This window comes from Chiloscyllium plagiosum, chromosome 12 (assembly GCF_004010195.1).
Source record: "Chiloscyllium plagiosum isolate BGI_BamShark_2017 chromosome 12, ASM401019v2, whole genome shotgun sequence".
NCBI lineage: Eukaryota > Metazoa > Chordata > Chondrichthyes > Orectolobiformes > Hemiscylliidae > Chiloscyllium > Chiloscyllium plagiosum.
In genome coordinates, this window is record NC_057721.1 from 13169594 (window position 1) to 13186201 (window position 16608).

Consider the following 16608-nt stretch of genomic DNA (forward strand, 5'->3'; position numbering starts at 1 on the left):
CAGAGAACTCCATGGCAAGCCAAGAGGTTGAGCAATTTTCTGTAGGCTTTCAGACAGGCACCATACAGAGTTTAACAGGCTATTAATTGGAGTCAAGAAGCTTTCCCACTCTCTCCTCACCATCTGCTTGTAAATAATTTAAAACAGTCCCAGAAGCCAGGATGCCAACTTGAAACCCCCAACCCCCCGCACCACAATTTTTTAAAACTCAACTTCCACCGATTCATGACCCCACAGCCCTTAGGTCCCAGCAAAGACCTCTGAAATGGGTCATCTGAATTTCTTTGCATTCCTGTTCTGTTTCTCCTGCTCTGGCCTCCTGAGGGTTTGCCCACTTTGGATTGTTTTAGCTGCTTGCACCACCACGTCTTGTACCTTTTTAACATCTCAAGGCATCTCAAGAGTGTTACAAAACAAAACACCATTTTGAGCTACGTAAGGAATTGTGAGGTCAGATGACCCAAAGGTTTGACCAAAGAAATTCCATTCTCATCTCATCTTCAACTAGGTAGTCTGTGGAAAACTAATCCAGAACTCATTGTTGTACACTTGATTTTGTAGGCCAACAAAGAATCATTAACCGATCTATCCTCTCGAGTGACGAGACCAAGTAATCTTGGAGAAGAAAATAGCTCTCCAATTAAGGTTAGCTCGGAATGTGCAAGCATTTGATATTTGCAAGATCAATTTTTTTTTAATTTCTTTTGTTCCAGGTCAAAGTTCGAAGGAGTATATTTCATGGTTTATGCGCCTGGTTCCCTGTCAGTAATTAAAACATCAGCAAAAGAGACGGGGTTCCTTGTGAATAGAGGCAACAATCTCACATAATGTCATTAACTTAAACCCTACCTTAAGGCAATGTATGCTCAACATAACACGTGTCTGATTAATGATTTCTGAATTTAAGGAATAGTTATGGTCTTTGTAACCCTATAATTGTCTTTGTCACTGCTTAGTTATAGTCTGCAGTTTATAGCCTCAGACACAATATGACTTCTTAATCTATTATTCACCATTCTCTACAGCGAAAAATCAGAGACAGAAATTTCTTTTCTCGCTATGTTACTTCATGCTTCTATTTGCTCAAAGAAAGTTCTGGCGTTTAAGGAATGAGGGGAAGCTTATGGGTGAAGCATCTGGCATCAACTATGTGCAAATTGTCCGAATAGAAATACAAAAGCAGCAAGGTAGAAATTGGGCTGTTTGGAGGGATTTGGTGGCCAGCAGCAAAACCAGGACAAAAACCATAGCTTAGTTTACAAGGACATAGTGAATGAAGAAATAATTGTGTGAGGACAAGGATAAGCTGCCTATTTGCATTCACTTGTTTCATGTTACTACACACAGTGAATCAATTCCTCTTTAAAGAGAGCTTTAAAACCAAGCTTCGGGCTGAACTGGACACCAAAGCAAGAACTGTTAAGTCTGCATTGACTCTGGTGTGAAATCTAATCACCTTGTTCCATTTCTCTGCCCTTGCCACCCACCTTTCTTAGTTATTTTATTTCTCAAGTACATGATTTTTTTGTTATTAAACTGTTTGAAATTCTTCCTGTTGCTGTGTTTTGATGGGTATCTCTTGACGTAAATGACACCCCCACCCATAGCAGGAAGCCAAGGACAGACAGGGGCTTTTCTTACTGTGCGCTTTTTTTCATTTCCTGGAGATTTTGTATGAATCCCTCCCCATATCCTTGCTTCACCTATTTATCCAGCATATAAGTTACTATTGAATATGCTTCCACCACCATTCCAAGCAGTGTATTTTACACCTTAACTCACTCTGGGTTTTTTTTTAAATCCTCACATCTCTTCTGAACCTTTTTTACCTTTACCTAAACTTTTAGTTACTAGTCCTTCCTTCTGTCTCTGGAAACAGTTTCTCTATGAAATTATGTCCTGAATAAGCAATTGTAAAACACAATGAAAACAGCTATGGGCTAGTAACAAACCCAAAAAGCACCACTGTGTACTTAACCTCCAGTCTGTAAAACAAATGTTCACCACTACTCCCTGCTTTCTGTCCCTTGGCCAGTTTTGTAAGCATGCTGTCATTATCCTGTTAATTCCATGGGCTTTAGTTTTGCTAACACCATCAGTTAGGCCCTTTGAAAGTCTACATGCACATTAATCACCCAATCTCATTAACGCTCCATTACTTTGTTGAAGAAATCTTATCAAGTTGGTCAGAGATGATTTTGTGCTGACTTTCATTTGTCAGCGCACACTTCTCCAAATACCAATTAATTGTGTCCCAGGTCAGTGCCTATAAACATTTCTCTGTCACTACCAATAGATTAGATTAGATTCCCCACAGTATGGAAACAGGCCCTTCAGCTCAATAAGCCCACACCGACCCTCTGAGTAACCCACCCATACCCGTTCCCCGACCCTATATTTACCCCTGACTAATGCACCTGACACAATTGGCACTTTCGCATGGCCAATTCACCTGAACTGCACATCTCTGGATTGTGGGAGGAAACCGGAGCACCCAGAGGAAACCCACACCGACAAGGGGAGAATGTGCAAACTCCACACAGACAGTCGCCCGAAGCAGGAATCGAACCTGGGTCCCTGGTACTGTGAGGCAGCAGTGCTAACCACTGAGCTACCGTGCCGCCCTGTGGTTTTCAGTTTATGTCCTCAATTTACTGACTCATCAAACAGTGGAATAATCCTCATCCAATCCCTTTGAATCCCAATGGAATGGCCCCTTGGTCAAATCTCCTCTTGGTTTCTTTGCTGTGTGCAGGAAGCCAATGGGTCAGCATAGCAATCAAACATTTATATAGTCTCCGATTTTATAGTCAGCAGTGAAATGATCATGCATACCACTAACCTAAACAATAAAGGCTACCCCACAGAATCGATTATTGTCTACGGTGTGGATTCCTCCTTTCCCAACATTAATTTGGATCTGGCTCTCCAGACATCCAGCAGCAGTGATGTCATCAAACAACATAAACTATCCCATTGAATTATTCTCACTGACAGTAAACTGGGAGGTGAAATGGACCAATTAGTCTTTATTGTTTTGTCAGTTTTACAGAGAATGGCATAAAATTTGGACCATGTGCATTAAAAATTAAAACTTTATTTCCACTAAAACTTATTACATAAAACTTGTTATTCACAAATACAAAATTTCTTTTCAGGACCAAAGAGACTATTCAACAGTAGTTATGGTTTTGTACACTATTGAAAACCCAGTTATCAATAAGACATACTTTTTTTTTCCAGAGGAGTTAACAATTATATCACATTGTGTAAAAAAAACAAGGTCCTGTCAGTTCACTAACTTCTAAAGATTGCCATTAGTGGGAAAGTCAGCAGTGCATCCCATTGACATGCTCTGGGACTCGCAACTTTTGGATTTCCATATTGAACTGCGCATGTGTCAAAGGCAGAAATACCCATCCATTGCACCGAGTAAAAACAACAAACTTCAAAACCTGGGCAGTACTGTCAAGCTCATTGCAGGATATCAACCAGCTAAAGCTGTGTAGGTTGTCGGCACAGGCCATTCATCAACATTCTTCTGCTTGCCCCTCTCCAGTTCACCCAACTTATCAGAACTTTGGTTAAATGGGTAACCTGAGGTCAGGTCGAAGAGTGTGGGGCTGGAAAAGCACAGCTGGTCAGGCATCATACGTTGAGCAGGAGAATCGACATTTCGGGCATAAACCCTTCATCAGGCTTGTGGGCCAACGGGGCTGAGAGATATATGGGAGGGGGGTTGAGGCTGGGGGTAGGCAGCTGGGAATGGGATAGGTAGATGAAGGTGGGGGTGAAGTTGATAGTTTGGAGAGGAGGGTAGAGCAGATAGGTGGGGAGGAAGATGGACAGATAGGACCATTCCAGAGGGTGGTGCCAAGGCTGAGAGATAAATGGCAGGGGGGAGGGCCCCAAGTGCCAAATACCTACTTGGCTCCAGTATCTGGAGTTCTCACTTTCTCCCAACCAGAAGTCAAGTGTGAGAAATGCCAGGGCTCAGCTTAACACCCACAAATTAGCAAGTCTTGAGTATGGTTGGGGGCAGATTCAGTTGAGGCATTTAGGAGGGCATTAGATGATTATTTGGATAGAAGCAGTGTGCAGGGTATGGGGAGAAAACAGGAGATGGGAATGAGGTGATTATTCTCGTGTGAAGAGCTGCAGATACGTGGGCTGAATGGCCTCCCTCCCATTGTGAGATGTTAATGCATCTCTTTGCTCATGAGAATTTTATCTTGCCATTCAACACTTGTTTGGAAAAATGGGTCTTTTTGCTATCGGTGTTGCAAAGCTCCTTGCTTTCCATCACGATTTTTTTTTCCCAATTTTTCTTGCCAATGACCCCATCGATTAGGGCCTGGGAAGCTTCTGCTCATTGCCTCTGACATTTTAGCCTGCCTCCAGTGCTGCATTGAAGCCTAGATTACATGCTAATGTCCCCCCCCCCCCCAAGAGGGGGGCTCAAACCAACAAATCTCTGACTCAGAAGCGAGAGCGCTGCCACCTACTGGCTGAGACCGGAAAGACCAAATGAGTCTTTCTCAATCCAAACTCGGGCACGTTTTGACGTTGTGGTGTTCCTGGAAATATAACAATGGATCAAGTGGTGAGGGAAGAATAACCAACAAAGTGGCTCTTTTTCTTTTCATGAAGGATGTGAAATCTCGCCAGCCTCCAATAAAACCTCTTCGTAGAAAACACCGGCCTGAAAGCCAGGGGGACAGTCAGGAACAGTTGCCTCGACTGAATTCGACTTCCGCACCAGATGCAAAACCGCACCAACCATTGCAAAGGTAATATTTGTGTTGCTTTTAGTATGCAGACATTCAGAGCATTAACGTAATCTTAGTGCACAACGTTTACGATCTTTAGCTGTAGTCTCCGTACTGTTATCTCAGCGTTGTACCACTTCAAGTAAGTGGAAAACAAGTAGCCACTATGTACAATGTGCAACCCAAAGAAACGGACAGTGTATTGTACAGAGCTTCAACTCCTCCAGAAGTTAAAGGTCACCAGCAAAAGCTGAGTTATGTGGCCTTAGACCAGCTGTGTCTGCTTACTCTGCATTGCTTAAAAAAATTCCCAATTCAAAAACCCTGTTTTATTAGTCATGAAAGAAAGGCACAAAAAAGGGGATTCATTATTGACAGAAAGGTGCAGGATAAATCCTCCATTCAGTGTGGAGTGCTGGTTCTCAACTCTGTTTGACCTCAGATTAATATCAGCGGAGTCCGCTAGTTGTATTGTGTGTTAGACATTAATCCTTACCCGCACAGCCATGCAAAACATAACCCTGGATCAGCAAGAAAAGGTCTCTTGCAAACCAAATAATCATGGATAGATGATGGGAGTGTTTTTTCAGGAAGAGAGTAAAATCCAACTTGCCTGAAACTTCAAAATTGTGCATAAAGCCCCCATCTCTCAGACTTTACCTGTTGACAGTCAATGATCAGCGATCCCCATTACAGGTGTAATTTGTCACTCACTGAAATGTTGAACTGAAAATGATTATGGATTTGACTGCCTTCATTATCATTTTTAAAAAAAAACAAAATAACTTTTTGTTTCTTGTTATAGAATGCCTTCCAAGCATAAAAAAGCCATTCAGACAGCTGTTCGCAAAAACAAGGAGGCTAATATGATTCTGGTCAGGTTGAATGGTGAACTACAGCAGCAATTCAAAGTAAGATAACCGCACAGAGCTGGAGAGTTGAATGTTATAGTTGCTGTAAAAGCAGATCACTCTTTATCGCAGCAAAAATTCCATCTATTTTTAATACAACTAGTATATTTGTTTATAAGTACTGATTTACCCAAGTCTAAATTGTCTTGCTATAAGCACGATGGATATACCAATGTTTGTGGATATGCTGTTGTCGCGACCTGGGTAATACATTGGGCTGGTATTTCACTCCTCACCTTCCAAATGATGCCAGTCTTGGGATGGAATTGGACACCTTGCAGTGTCTTAATGTTGAGAAATTATTGTTAAGAGTGTAGTTCACTCCCTTTACTGTTTTGACACTTTAAGAATTATCATGCGTTTTACCTGCCTACTGCTTTTGAATTAAAAAGATTATTTCTGAACAAGCAGTGAGCTAATGATTTAGTGTTTGGAGAATTGACAGCCACCTCACTGCCAAAGACTGTAGGTTGCACGGTTTAGTTTGAATTTCCACTCTTGAGCCACTGTCCCAGGACAGACTCACTGACTGTCTGTCTGTGTGGAGTTTGCGCATTCTACCTGTGTCTGATTGGGTTTCCTCCAGTTTCCTCCCACAATCCAAAGATGTGCAGGTCAGGTGAATTGGCCATGCTAAATTGCCCATAGTGTTAGGTGCATTAGTCAGGGATAAATATAGGGTAGGGGAATGGGTCTGGTCGGGTTACTTTTCAGAGGGTCGGTGTGGACTTGTTGGGCCGAAGGGCCTGTTTTCATACTGTAGGGAATCTCATCTAAAGTTCTCCAGATGGCAGCTTGGTTTTTGTTCTGGGATTTGAGCAGGGATTGCCAGTGTGCGCTGGGCCCTCTACCCAGTAAACTGCACAGACGTGCTGTGCTCTTTCTCGCAGCTGCTTTTTTTAAAAAACAATCAAAAATCCCAGTTCCTCCCTCATCCTTATCCTAACTACACCAACTTATGCCACTTCCTCCTCCATGCCATCCTATGCCCTCAAACTGCATTTCATTTCCCTTTCTATGCCCTTTCACTCATGACCCTTTATAGACCATTTGTCAATGTATTGCCAGCCATGCTCCCAACACATTTCTTTGCTATTACACCCGTCAACTACTTAATCCCTTGTAAAAGCAAGCATTTGCATTCACAGCCCCATTTTTGATGGTTTATGACCACTTGGCAGAGTCAGTGCAACTGTGAACTGCTAGGCACCTAACTACAACAATCAGGGATAGGAACAGAATTCACCAGGCCCCCGTGATGCCTCCGGCTCTACTTGATGGGCCCTGATGTACTCTTTGGCTACAGGCCCTAGTGATAGACGTTGTGAAATCTGTTTTGCAGCACAATTCCTTTTAATGATAGTCCTATGTCTAACTAAGGAGAGTTAAGTTGTAGTAAGCTGCATTATCTTGGAGAGAGGTGAAATGTTAGTTGTACCGTGATTGTGCTGGTAATATCTCGAGACAATATCAGCTCACTCGTTTTATTGGCATTGAAACCTCTCCTGGTCAGTTTAGGGGCTCCTTTGTTTGTGAAGCTTGGTAGAGAAGCAGAAGTCCCTAGGGAGTAGATGGACAGTAGGCAAGCTACACCACCTTGTGCAGTGGGTGAAAAGGTGACCAGAGTTTGACTCCTGAGCTCTGTTCAACAACCTTCCATGAGATGTCAAATGTCTGGGGCTTGGGTGAGGATAATATTGGGCTTATCTGTGCTATTTCTATAGATCAAACAGCCAACTAATAGTCACAAGAGTGACCACTTCAGCACAGTGTTAACTATAGGGACTGGAGCTTGAATATTTAGTGCCTCAAGTCTATTCTGCCTTTCAATGAGCTTGTGACTAATCTGTGATACACTTCAAAATACTCGCCTCTGTCCCATATTCCTTAAAACATTTACTTAACAAAATCTATCCATGTCAGTTTTAAAATGAACAATTAATCTAGCATCCAGCAATTAACGATTGGTTTAACTATTTAAAGGAGTCAACTTACAAACTTCCAAAACCCATTATGTGAAGAAGTGATTCCCAGTCTCTGCTGCAGAGTTATGATTCTATTTTGTGGATTGTGCCCTTAGTCCTTCACTCCCCAATCCACAGAAATGGGCTCTCCCCATTTACCTTATCTGTTCCCCTTCGTATCTTAAACTTTTGATTAAATCACCCCTTAACCTTTTCAATTCCAAGGGTACAATCCCCGAGCCTTGTCGAATCTCTCCTTGAAGCTCAAACCTTGGAATCCAGGTATTATGTGAGTAAATCTACCCTGCAGTATATCCTTACAAAAGTGTACTGCCCAGAACTGTGCACAGTGCTCCAGGTGTGGTCTAGCCAGGACTTCATGTAGCTGAAGCATGACTTCCTCTAAACGTAAAAATCAACACTTGGTTAATCTTTTCGATTCAAGGGAGACTGAAGGCTACTTTTTGATGTGTTAACACTTTCACAAACCCACAGGGCAGAAAGCAGCAAAATTTAATGTTTTAAGCAAACCAAACAAATTATTTTTCAGAACTAATACTACTCTATTTGACAGAGTTTTTAAGCTTTAGTGAAGAGCTATATAGAGGTTTAGCTGCCAGTTCCACCAGCTGGAGGAACACAAGTAGCTCGCACTATGATGCAGCCCTCCCCCCAGGACTGCACAGGAAATTCAGACTGTGCACTGAATTCTCTGGTGTGGGACTTAAATTCGCCACTTTCTAACTTGAAAGCCAGTTTGCAACTTACTGAACCATGGTAGGTACCTGTTATGGGTGTTACAATATCATATAGTTTAATCAATCTCATCCTGTGGCAATAAATTACCTCACCAGACAGTTAACAGATAGAGACGGAAAATATGATGGAAGCCTAAATACAAACAGGAAGTGTGGCGTGCATTCGGCGAAATCTGGCAGCATCTGTGGGAAGAGAAATGGAGTTAACATTCAAGGTCAATAACCTTTCTTCGCAATTGGAAAAAGGTTAAAGATACAATAGAATTTAAGCAGGTAAAAGATAGGGAGCAGAGGAAAGAGTGAGAGGGGATGCCTGTGATGGTGTAGGTGATAAGTAATGAAGCAGAATGCAGCCGGACACTGACAACGTTCAGACTTGGGATGATGAGCAGCAAATAGCATGATATGACATAAATGCCTGACATTGACTATGGTGAATGAGTGTCCAGCTACCTCCAATTAACATTCATCCATATTATAATCATTAACCATGCCACAAATGACATCCCGGGGGCTCTTAGTGAGCAGACATTTAACTGGATCGGCTAATATTTAAGAACAGATTAGCTGGGTATTTTACAGTAACTTAGCAACTCACTCCAAAGTCTTTCCATTATCTGCTAGACATAAGTTAGCAGTGTGCTTGAATATTCCTTCTTGCCTGGATGAATGTTTCTCCAACAGTGCTCATATGCCTTAGGAGCAGGAGTAGGCCATCTGCTCCTCAGAATCTGTCAGCCATTCAGTAAGATCATGCCTGATCTAATAACTTCACACTCCTGCCTATCCCCAATAACTTTTCAGCCCCTTGCTTGTCAAGAATCTGTCTATGTCAGCCATAAAGTTATTGAAATACTCTGTTCCTATTGCCTCTTCAAGAGAATTCCATTGATTTAGGACTCAAAAGAATAATTATTCTCATCTGTTTTAAATAGGCAACCCCTGATTGTTTAAACAGTGACCCCCTAATTATAAATTCTCCCACAAGAGGAATCATCTTTTCCGCAGATGTACTGTCAAGATCCCTCAAGATCTTATGTTTCAATTTGTCTCTTACTTCTCTAAATGCCTAATCTGTCCAGTCGTCCCTCATAGGACAGCCCATTCAAACAAGACATTAGCCTTGTAAACCTTCTCTGAACAGCTTTCAACATATTTATATCCTTGAAGACTAACACTGTGTACACAGTACTCCAGATGTGGTCTCACCCAGTGCCCTCTACAACTGAAGCAGAACTTTCCCTTTTGTTTTTAATTCCCCTCAAGGTAGATGTGAACATTCCATTAGTTTTCCTAATTTTGATATATCTGCAACTAATTCTTTGTAGTTCATGCATTAGGAGTCCCAGACTCCACTACAGCTCAGAGCTCTGCATTCTTTCACCATTTATTCTTTGTGCCAAGAAGGTTAATTTCATAGTTTCCCACTTTATACTCTATTTTCCAGATATTTGCCCACTCACTCCATCCATACCTTTTTGGTTCCTCCTTATATTCTCTTCACAACTAACATTGCTGCCTATCTTTGTGTCACTGGCAAATGTAGCAACTAATATCTTCCATCACTTCACCCAAGTTAGTTCTAATATGTAATAAGCTGAGGCCTAGCACTTACCCCAGTGGCGCACCACTATTAGAAATTGACCCACTTATCACTGGCAAGCTCACGCGAAACAATCTTCTGTCCTTGCCAATATGTCGCCCTTTATACAATGAGATTTAATTTTCTGCAACAACCTCCGATCTGGCACCTTCTCAAATGCCTTTTAGAAATTTAAGTAAAATACATCCCCTGATTTCCCTTTACTGACAGCTTACATTTAACTCTTCGAAGGATTCTACTAAATTGGTTTTACAGGATTTGCCTATCATAAAACCATACTGAGTCTGCCTGGTTACTTTGAATTTTTTTTAAAATCCTGGTATAACATCCTTCATCACAGCTTTGACCATCATCTTTTCGATGGCAAATGTTAAGCTAAATGACCTATTGTTTCTAGCTTTCTGCTTCCCTCCCTTTTTGAGTAATAGAGTTATATTCACTATTTTCCAGTCTAATGGAGATTTCCAGGGATATAGGGAATTTTGGAAAATTAAAATCCAATATATCAACTTATCTTAACCAGCCACTTTTAAGATCCTAAGATGAAGTTTGTCAAGACCCAGGCACCTGTCAGCTCGCAGATCTAACAATTGCTCAGTACAACACCGAGAGTAGCTCACCACCAAACAAATCGAAGCCGCAACCTGAGCCAATGCCGTCCACCATCTTTAAACAGGCACTTCCTCGTCCACTGGTGTATAACAGGAGCAGTATGCACCAGCAACACAGCAAGCTTTTGAAAAAGCTTTTTTGGTTGCTCTGAAACCTTTGGTCTCTCCCACATCAAACGTAAGGGCAACAGGTAAATGGGAACTCCTTAATTGCTGGATCACAATCCTTGAATTGAGTTATAAGTGTACCTACACCAAGGACATTGTGGTGGCTCATAATGGCTGTTCATTACCACTTTTTCTCCAGGGCAGTTATAGGGAGGTGAGGAATACTGGCCTTGTCAGTAACCACCTCTCAAGAATGAGTCTTTTAAAAATGATAACAAGCTTGAAAGCGATGGAGATCTTTAAGATGAGTTCACTGGTTCTGACTTCATGACAAATGGTACCTTATGCTCAGTTGTAACCAGAGTGCAATATACTGGGACCCAGTGACAGCTTGATCAAGGTGTGCGTTAGTTGTGAGTCAGACCTAGAATGATGCATATAGCATTTAAACTATACAAATGGTAAATTGATCCTTTTCTAACTGGAGAATGCTGGTGGGTAGAATGGTCAGAAGTCTGATTTTCAGCTTCCAGAATTTGACTAACATGGGTGTTCCAAATCATTATGGAGGAATCATTGCCACAAAGATTGCAGTTGTTCAAGGCAAAGATCCACCATTGCCCATAACCTGTCAACCAATTAATTAAGTGAAGAATTACTCAGGACTAAAGTCCCTTTACTTACAGGTCCTGTTCATTTTTTAGGGGAGAAGTTAGAGGCGTGGCATTCTAACCAGAACTCCATCAATAAACATATCAGTTTTGACCCTATTTACCTTCCCTTGGGGAAAGAAAAACTGGAAATAACATAATCCTTCAGAAACCAAGACCTAAAAATAGAGAGGTGGGATATACCACCAGTGCTTCACCAGAGACTCATTGATGATGTAACCTAGTATGGTGACGAAACATCTGAAAACAACCCTTCAAGCCCAGCAAGCTAATTTATATACTTCTCATCAACCTGAGCTACAAATCTTCTCAAAAATCACTAGAAGTTGTAACTATATGTTGGCTTTGAGAAGTGTTGATTTTAAATTATAACTTGGACAGAACATGAAACGGTTATGAACTTTATAAGAAAAATTGGTTACAGTACAACCAAAACTGCCACAGTGTATTAAATCTGTGGTAAGAAGCTAACCATAATGTGTTCTGGGTGAGACACTGTAGGTGATGGCGTTGATTACAAGATAAGATGGAGACAACAGTAAATTTACTTTTCATTTTAAAAAATAGTTTATCATCTGACACTTGTTGCTGGATTCAGAGAGCAACAGTAAGAATTCTATTTTGATATGATTCAAATTTTCTCAGCATGTTTAGGTTTGGCTACTGTACATGAGGCCCAGAGACTGTGATGAGGTCAGCTAAGTGGACATCATAGAATAAGAGTTCCCTGATTGGACTGGGTTAACAGACCCAATCAGGGAGCTCTGGCTGACAGATATAAACAGGAAGGTGGGTGTTTTCCTATCTTCCTGGTGGTGGAATTTGAATAAAGATTCGTGTACTTTGTGTCTTTCACTGTGTCTTACACCTGCACACACACACACACCATGGGTGCTGGGAAAAAAAACAGGAAGGTCCTGTCACCCCGGGCAGGTGCAGGGGTGGGCTGCCCCAGAGGTGGTCGAAAGGTGCTGAGTGTGGTTAGTGAAGCCGGAAGGTGGGTAGGCCATCCTGCCTGCTGTCACCCCGGGCGGGTACCGGGGCAGGCTGTCCTAGAGGTGGTCGAAAGGTGTGTCAGGGCGGAATGAGAACTGGAAGGGGCATGGGGTGGACCGAGAGCCAGAAGGTTCGTAGGGGCGGGATGCCTTAGAGTGGCCGGAACGTGGGAGGGACAGGGGCTTGCTGGGTCTGTATTGTATGCACCGTTTATGTAACTGGATTGTCCTTTTATGTACAAATGTCATTGTCTCTGTCTTGTCATATTTGAAACTGGGATTTGAGGTTTCCTCATCTCCCTGTAAACTGGTTGAACGGTAGGGGTTGGGGTCTGGCTTTGCTGCTCCTCTCCCTTGTAAAATTGCTGTCGTATACAGCTGTAAATGTTAACTGTTTTTTGTAAACTGTGTTTTGCAATTTGTTTAAAAAAAAAATAAACAGGAGATTCAGAGTCCCCTCAGTTTAGGGGTCTGACTCTGTGCTGGCTGGTGTTACGGTCAGTATGTTAAAAAAAAACAAAATTAACAGGAAGGTCAAAGATTGTGTTCATTCTGAGAGTAGGCTCTGAAAGAGCTAGATCAGTGTCAAGGACTCTCCACATGTAAGTAAAGGGTGATGGAATACTGGACTCTGGAGTTATTTCACAGGTTTTATATATTTCTGCCAGTAGACATTTCCTAGGTAATTAATTCAATGTCCCTTGATGTCTCTCTTCGGACAAAGCAACACCCCCTTTTGTCATGTCACTTATTTGTTATTTGTATTTACACAAAAAGTAAATCATCAACCTCCTTTTTAGCAAGAAAAGGAAGAGACTTTGGTCAAAACTTCTCAAAATAGATTTACAGAATGCAGGCCCTGTAGGTTCAGCACTTGCTCACAGTAGTGTTTGACATCTAGCCATCTTCAGCTGCTTCATCAACGACCTCCATAATAAGGTCAGAAGTGGGGATGTTTCCGGATGAATGCATAGCATTCAGCATCATTCACAAATCCTGAGATACTGAAGCAGTCCATATCCAATCTAGCAAGACTTGAAAGCATCTAGCTTTGTGCTGACAACTGGCAAGTAACATTCGCTTGACACAATGGCAGACAATGACGGTCTCCAACAAGACAGAATCCAGCCAATTCCCCTTGGCGTTTCACTGAATCCTCCATCGTCAATCTCCTGGGGTTATCATTGACCTGAAACTGAACGAGACCAACCATTTAAAAACTGTGGCTTCAAGAACTGGTCAGAGGCTAGGAATTTAGCAGTAAATTCCTGACTCCCCAAAGCCTGTCCACCATCGACAAGGCACAAGTCGATGATGGACAGTGATGGAGAATATGATGGAACACTCTCTACTTGTCTGGAAAAGTCCAGCTCAAAGAACCTCAAGCCTGACCCCATCCAGAACAAAACAGCCCACTAGATTGATGTCACATGCACAGACATCGCTCCATCCATCTACAACACTCAGCATTAGTGTGTACCATCTACAAGATGCACTACAGAAATGCATGGCTCTTTAGACAGCACTTTATAAACACACAATCACTCATACCTTGAGAGTCAAGGGGCAACAGATACATGGGAACACGTCAGCTGCAACTCCCTCTCTATAACAGTATTGTAGATGCACCTGCAGCAAATGGAATGCAATGGTTCAGGAAGGCAACTTGCCACCACTTTCTCAAGGGAAACTAGTGATGTGCAATAAATGCTGGTCCGGGCAGCAAACCCACATCCCCTGAATGGAAATCAGAAGCTGCAATCACCATTGTATTCGCAGTCAGTTTAAGTAGAATCCATGATTAATAATGAGGATCTTGAGCAAGTGCCTTCTATTGTACAAAGAGTGGCAAGTGTCAATGCTAGGAGAACATCCTGAAAGGAATTTTTATTCCTGGGCATGCTCAGTTTAAAAATAATTAGATCTTTGACTTTTCTTTGAGGGGAGCAGCATTTCCCTGCATTTGAAAAATTTTACAAGAACTATTCGGCCAAGACCAAGTGTAACTTAGTGGGTGTTAAAGGCGAGAAAAAGAATTGGGCTCTTGTTCTTATTTTCATCCATTGAATATTCCGTTGCCATCACTGGTGGGAGGGTGTCATTACAGCATGGCAAATTTACATGGGTAATTAGCATTATAAATGCTAATTTATAAATTTACAATGCCAAACTTGTCAGGAATGTGGAAACTTTTTTTTAAAATATTCAGTAAATATTTCATGGTGTGTCTACTAATTATTCTCAGAATAAATGGCCATTAAGCTTCATAAATATTTGTTGGATAATCTTAACAAATATCCTTATTTCTCAACTCTGTGTTTTGTTTTACCATCATAGTTGTACAATCTAGAGCAAGGGTTCACAATATTAATACAAGGATATTTATTTTCCAAATTTAGTCAAAAGCACTGTATTTAGAGCTGAAATACTGCTGCACCTGCCAATAATCATGAAAAATAGTAAATTTGATTAACATCGTAAAGGTTTTCTAAACAAAAAAGTTGTTAATTGTACTTGAGAACATATAATTAACTCTTAATAAAAGGTTTTAAAACAACAAGCCATTTAATTACCATTGAAATGGACTTGATCATCAATGTTGGGAACCACACATTAGTTCTTAATGAACCTCATGTAGGTTCAGAGCTACTGGTTGTAAACCCCTGAAATCTTTGCAGAATACTTTAAGTGTTTATTCGTTAATGAGACAAAATGTAATTTCTGGGCTTTGAGCATTACAAAAAAAAGGGTTTGTGGGATCTTTTTGTCAAGTATTTAATAGGAGAATTCTCCAGAATTGAGAAGGAATTAAGGGAAATACAGCATTTATCCCATAGAGTGCTATTCGCTGGCAAGTCTGCTCTGACTGCTGGAAGTATCACCATGCAGAATGCACAGTTAGTGATGACTGAGAGTGAACCACCAAACTTCGTTTTTAAAGTAATGGGGTCAAGACTAGTCAAGGCACTTCCGTGAGAAATTAACTGTAGAATGACTAGTGCTACTTTGTTGAATTGAAGCAGACATAACCCATCTTAATGTTGTTTTTGCCTGTAAAGAACAGGGCCCTGTGACTTTATATATGTAGCTTCCAGTACACAAAAGTGAACCATACTGCAAGCCCAACTGATTGTGAGGTTGTTGTTGATTTCAAAAGGAAGCATAAATACAATAGCGATAGTTGCATATTTCCCTTGCATCTTTGTTGAATTAAGCATGAAACCAAGGCCCCATCAACTCTCTCTTTAGATTGATGTAAAATGTTCCATGGCTTTATTTTGAAGGTTGGTAAGAGAGTTATGCCCAGCTTCATTCTCGTCAACCACCAAAAGCTGGATTATCTGGACATTATTGTTTACTGTTTGCAGGAACATGTGGTACAGACATTGATGGTGTTTCTTTCCTTCATTGCACTTAACTAATTAAAAAGTCTTTTTGAGGTGCAGTGGGGCACCTCAGATAAAATAGGAACAATTTTAATGGAAATTCTTCCTTTATTTGAGAACTCACTAATTACAGCCTCTGACTCTACTGCTTTTAATCTTTCAGATTTGTATTGAGTGGTCTTCATTCCTAATCATTAAAAATGGTGGTAATGCTGTTATAGCCATCTGTGCTTTTTGGAACAAGGAGCTTAGTTTTCAAAGACAAGATATCAATGTATTCCGTGTACCCATCAATACCCACCTGACTGTACTCCCATAAGATTTGTGCACTATGCTTTGATTCTGTGCTGTCTTCAAAAGGTTTAAAATACAACACACACTGCTAATTAAGAATATTGGTTGTATAAAATGACTAGACTGGCATGTAATACAAGTTCTGTATCTCTCTTAGGAAGTTCGCAAAGAACGGATTGCACTAGAGACTCAATTGGAGCAGCTTCGACCAGTCTCGCAGACGTGACTGCTTCACTTTTCAACAAGTTTATGGGCAGGAAAGCAGAAGCTCAGCTATGAGGACTGTGTGCAGTCTGAAACTTTGGATAGGAACAGGGCAAATGTAAGCACAATTCAGACCACTGTGATCCAATAACTTCTCTTGGTGCCATCAATTTTTAACAAACTGAGCATATAAGCAGGAAAACCTACCTGGTGCAAACACATATATTTGCGTGTTCCAGTGACCTTTGAAAATGTACAGTTTTTTGAAGGACAATATGTTCTGGCCAACCTGTGTGACAAGTACTAGAGTGATTTTTTTTTGTTAACATGGTTA

At 41.2% G+C, this 16608-nt stretch overlaps 1 protein-coding gene across 3 annotated transcripts in view; it reads left to right on the forward strand.

Moving 5' to 3' along the window:
* The window catches only part of LOC122554990 (ralBP1-associated Eps domain-containing protein 2-like), a 39821-nt gene extending 23512 nt beyond the window's left edge, over nt 1–16309 (forward strand). For 2 of the 3 annotated variants that reach the window (XM_043700499.1, XM_043700500.1), the window contains exons 4-7: nt 562–645; nt 4651–4790; nt 5575–5680; nt 16228–16309. In XM_043700499.1, coding sequence (XP_043556434.1) covers nt 562–645; nt 4651–4790; nt 5575–5680; nt 16228–16296 — 399 coding nt within the window. In that variant the 3' untranslated portion in view covers nt 16297–16309. The remainder of the gene's footprint in view (nt 1–561; nt 646–4650; nt 4791–5574; nt 5681–16227) is intronic. The other variant, XM_043700501.1, reaches the window with a different exon arrangement.
* Nucleotides 16310–16608: the final 299 nt, after the last annotated feature.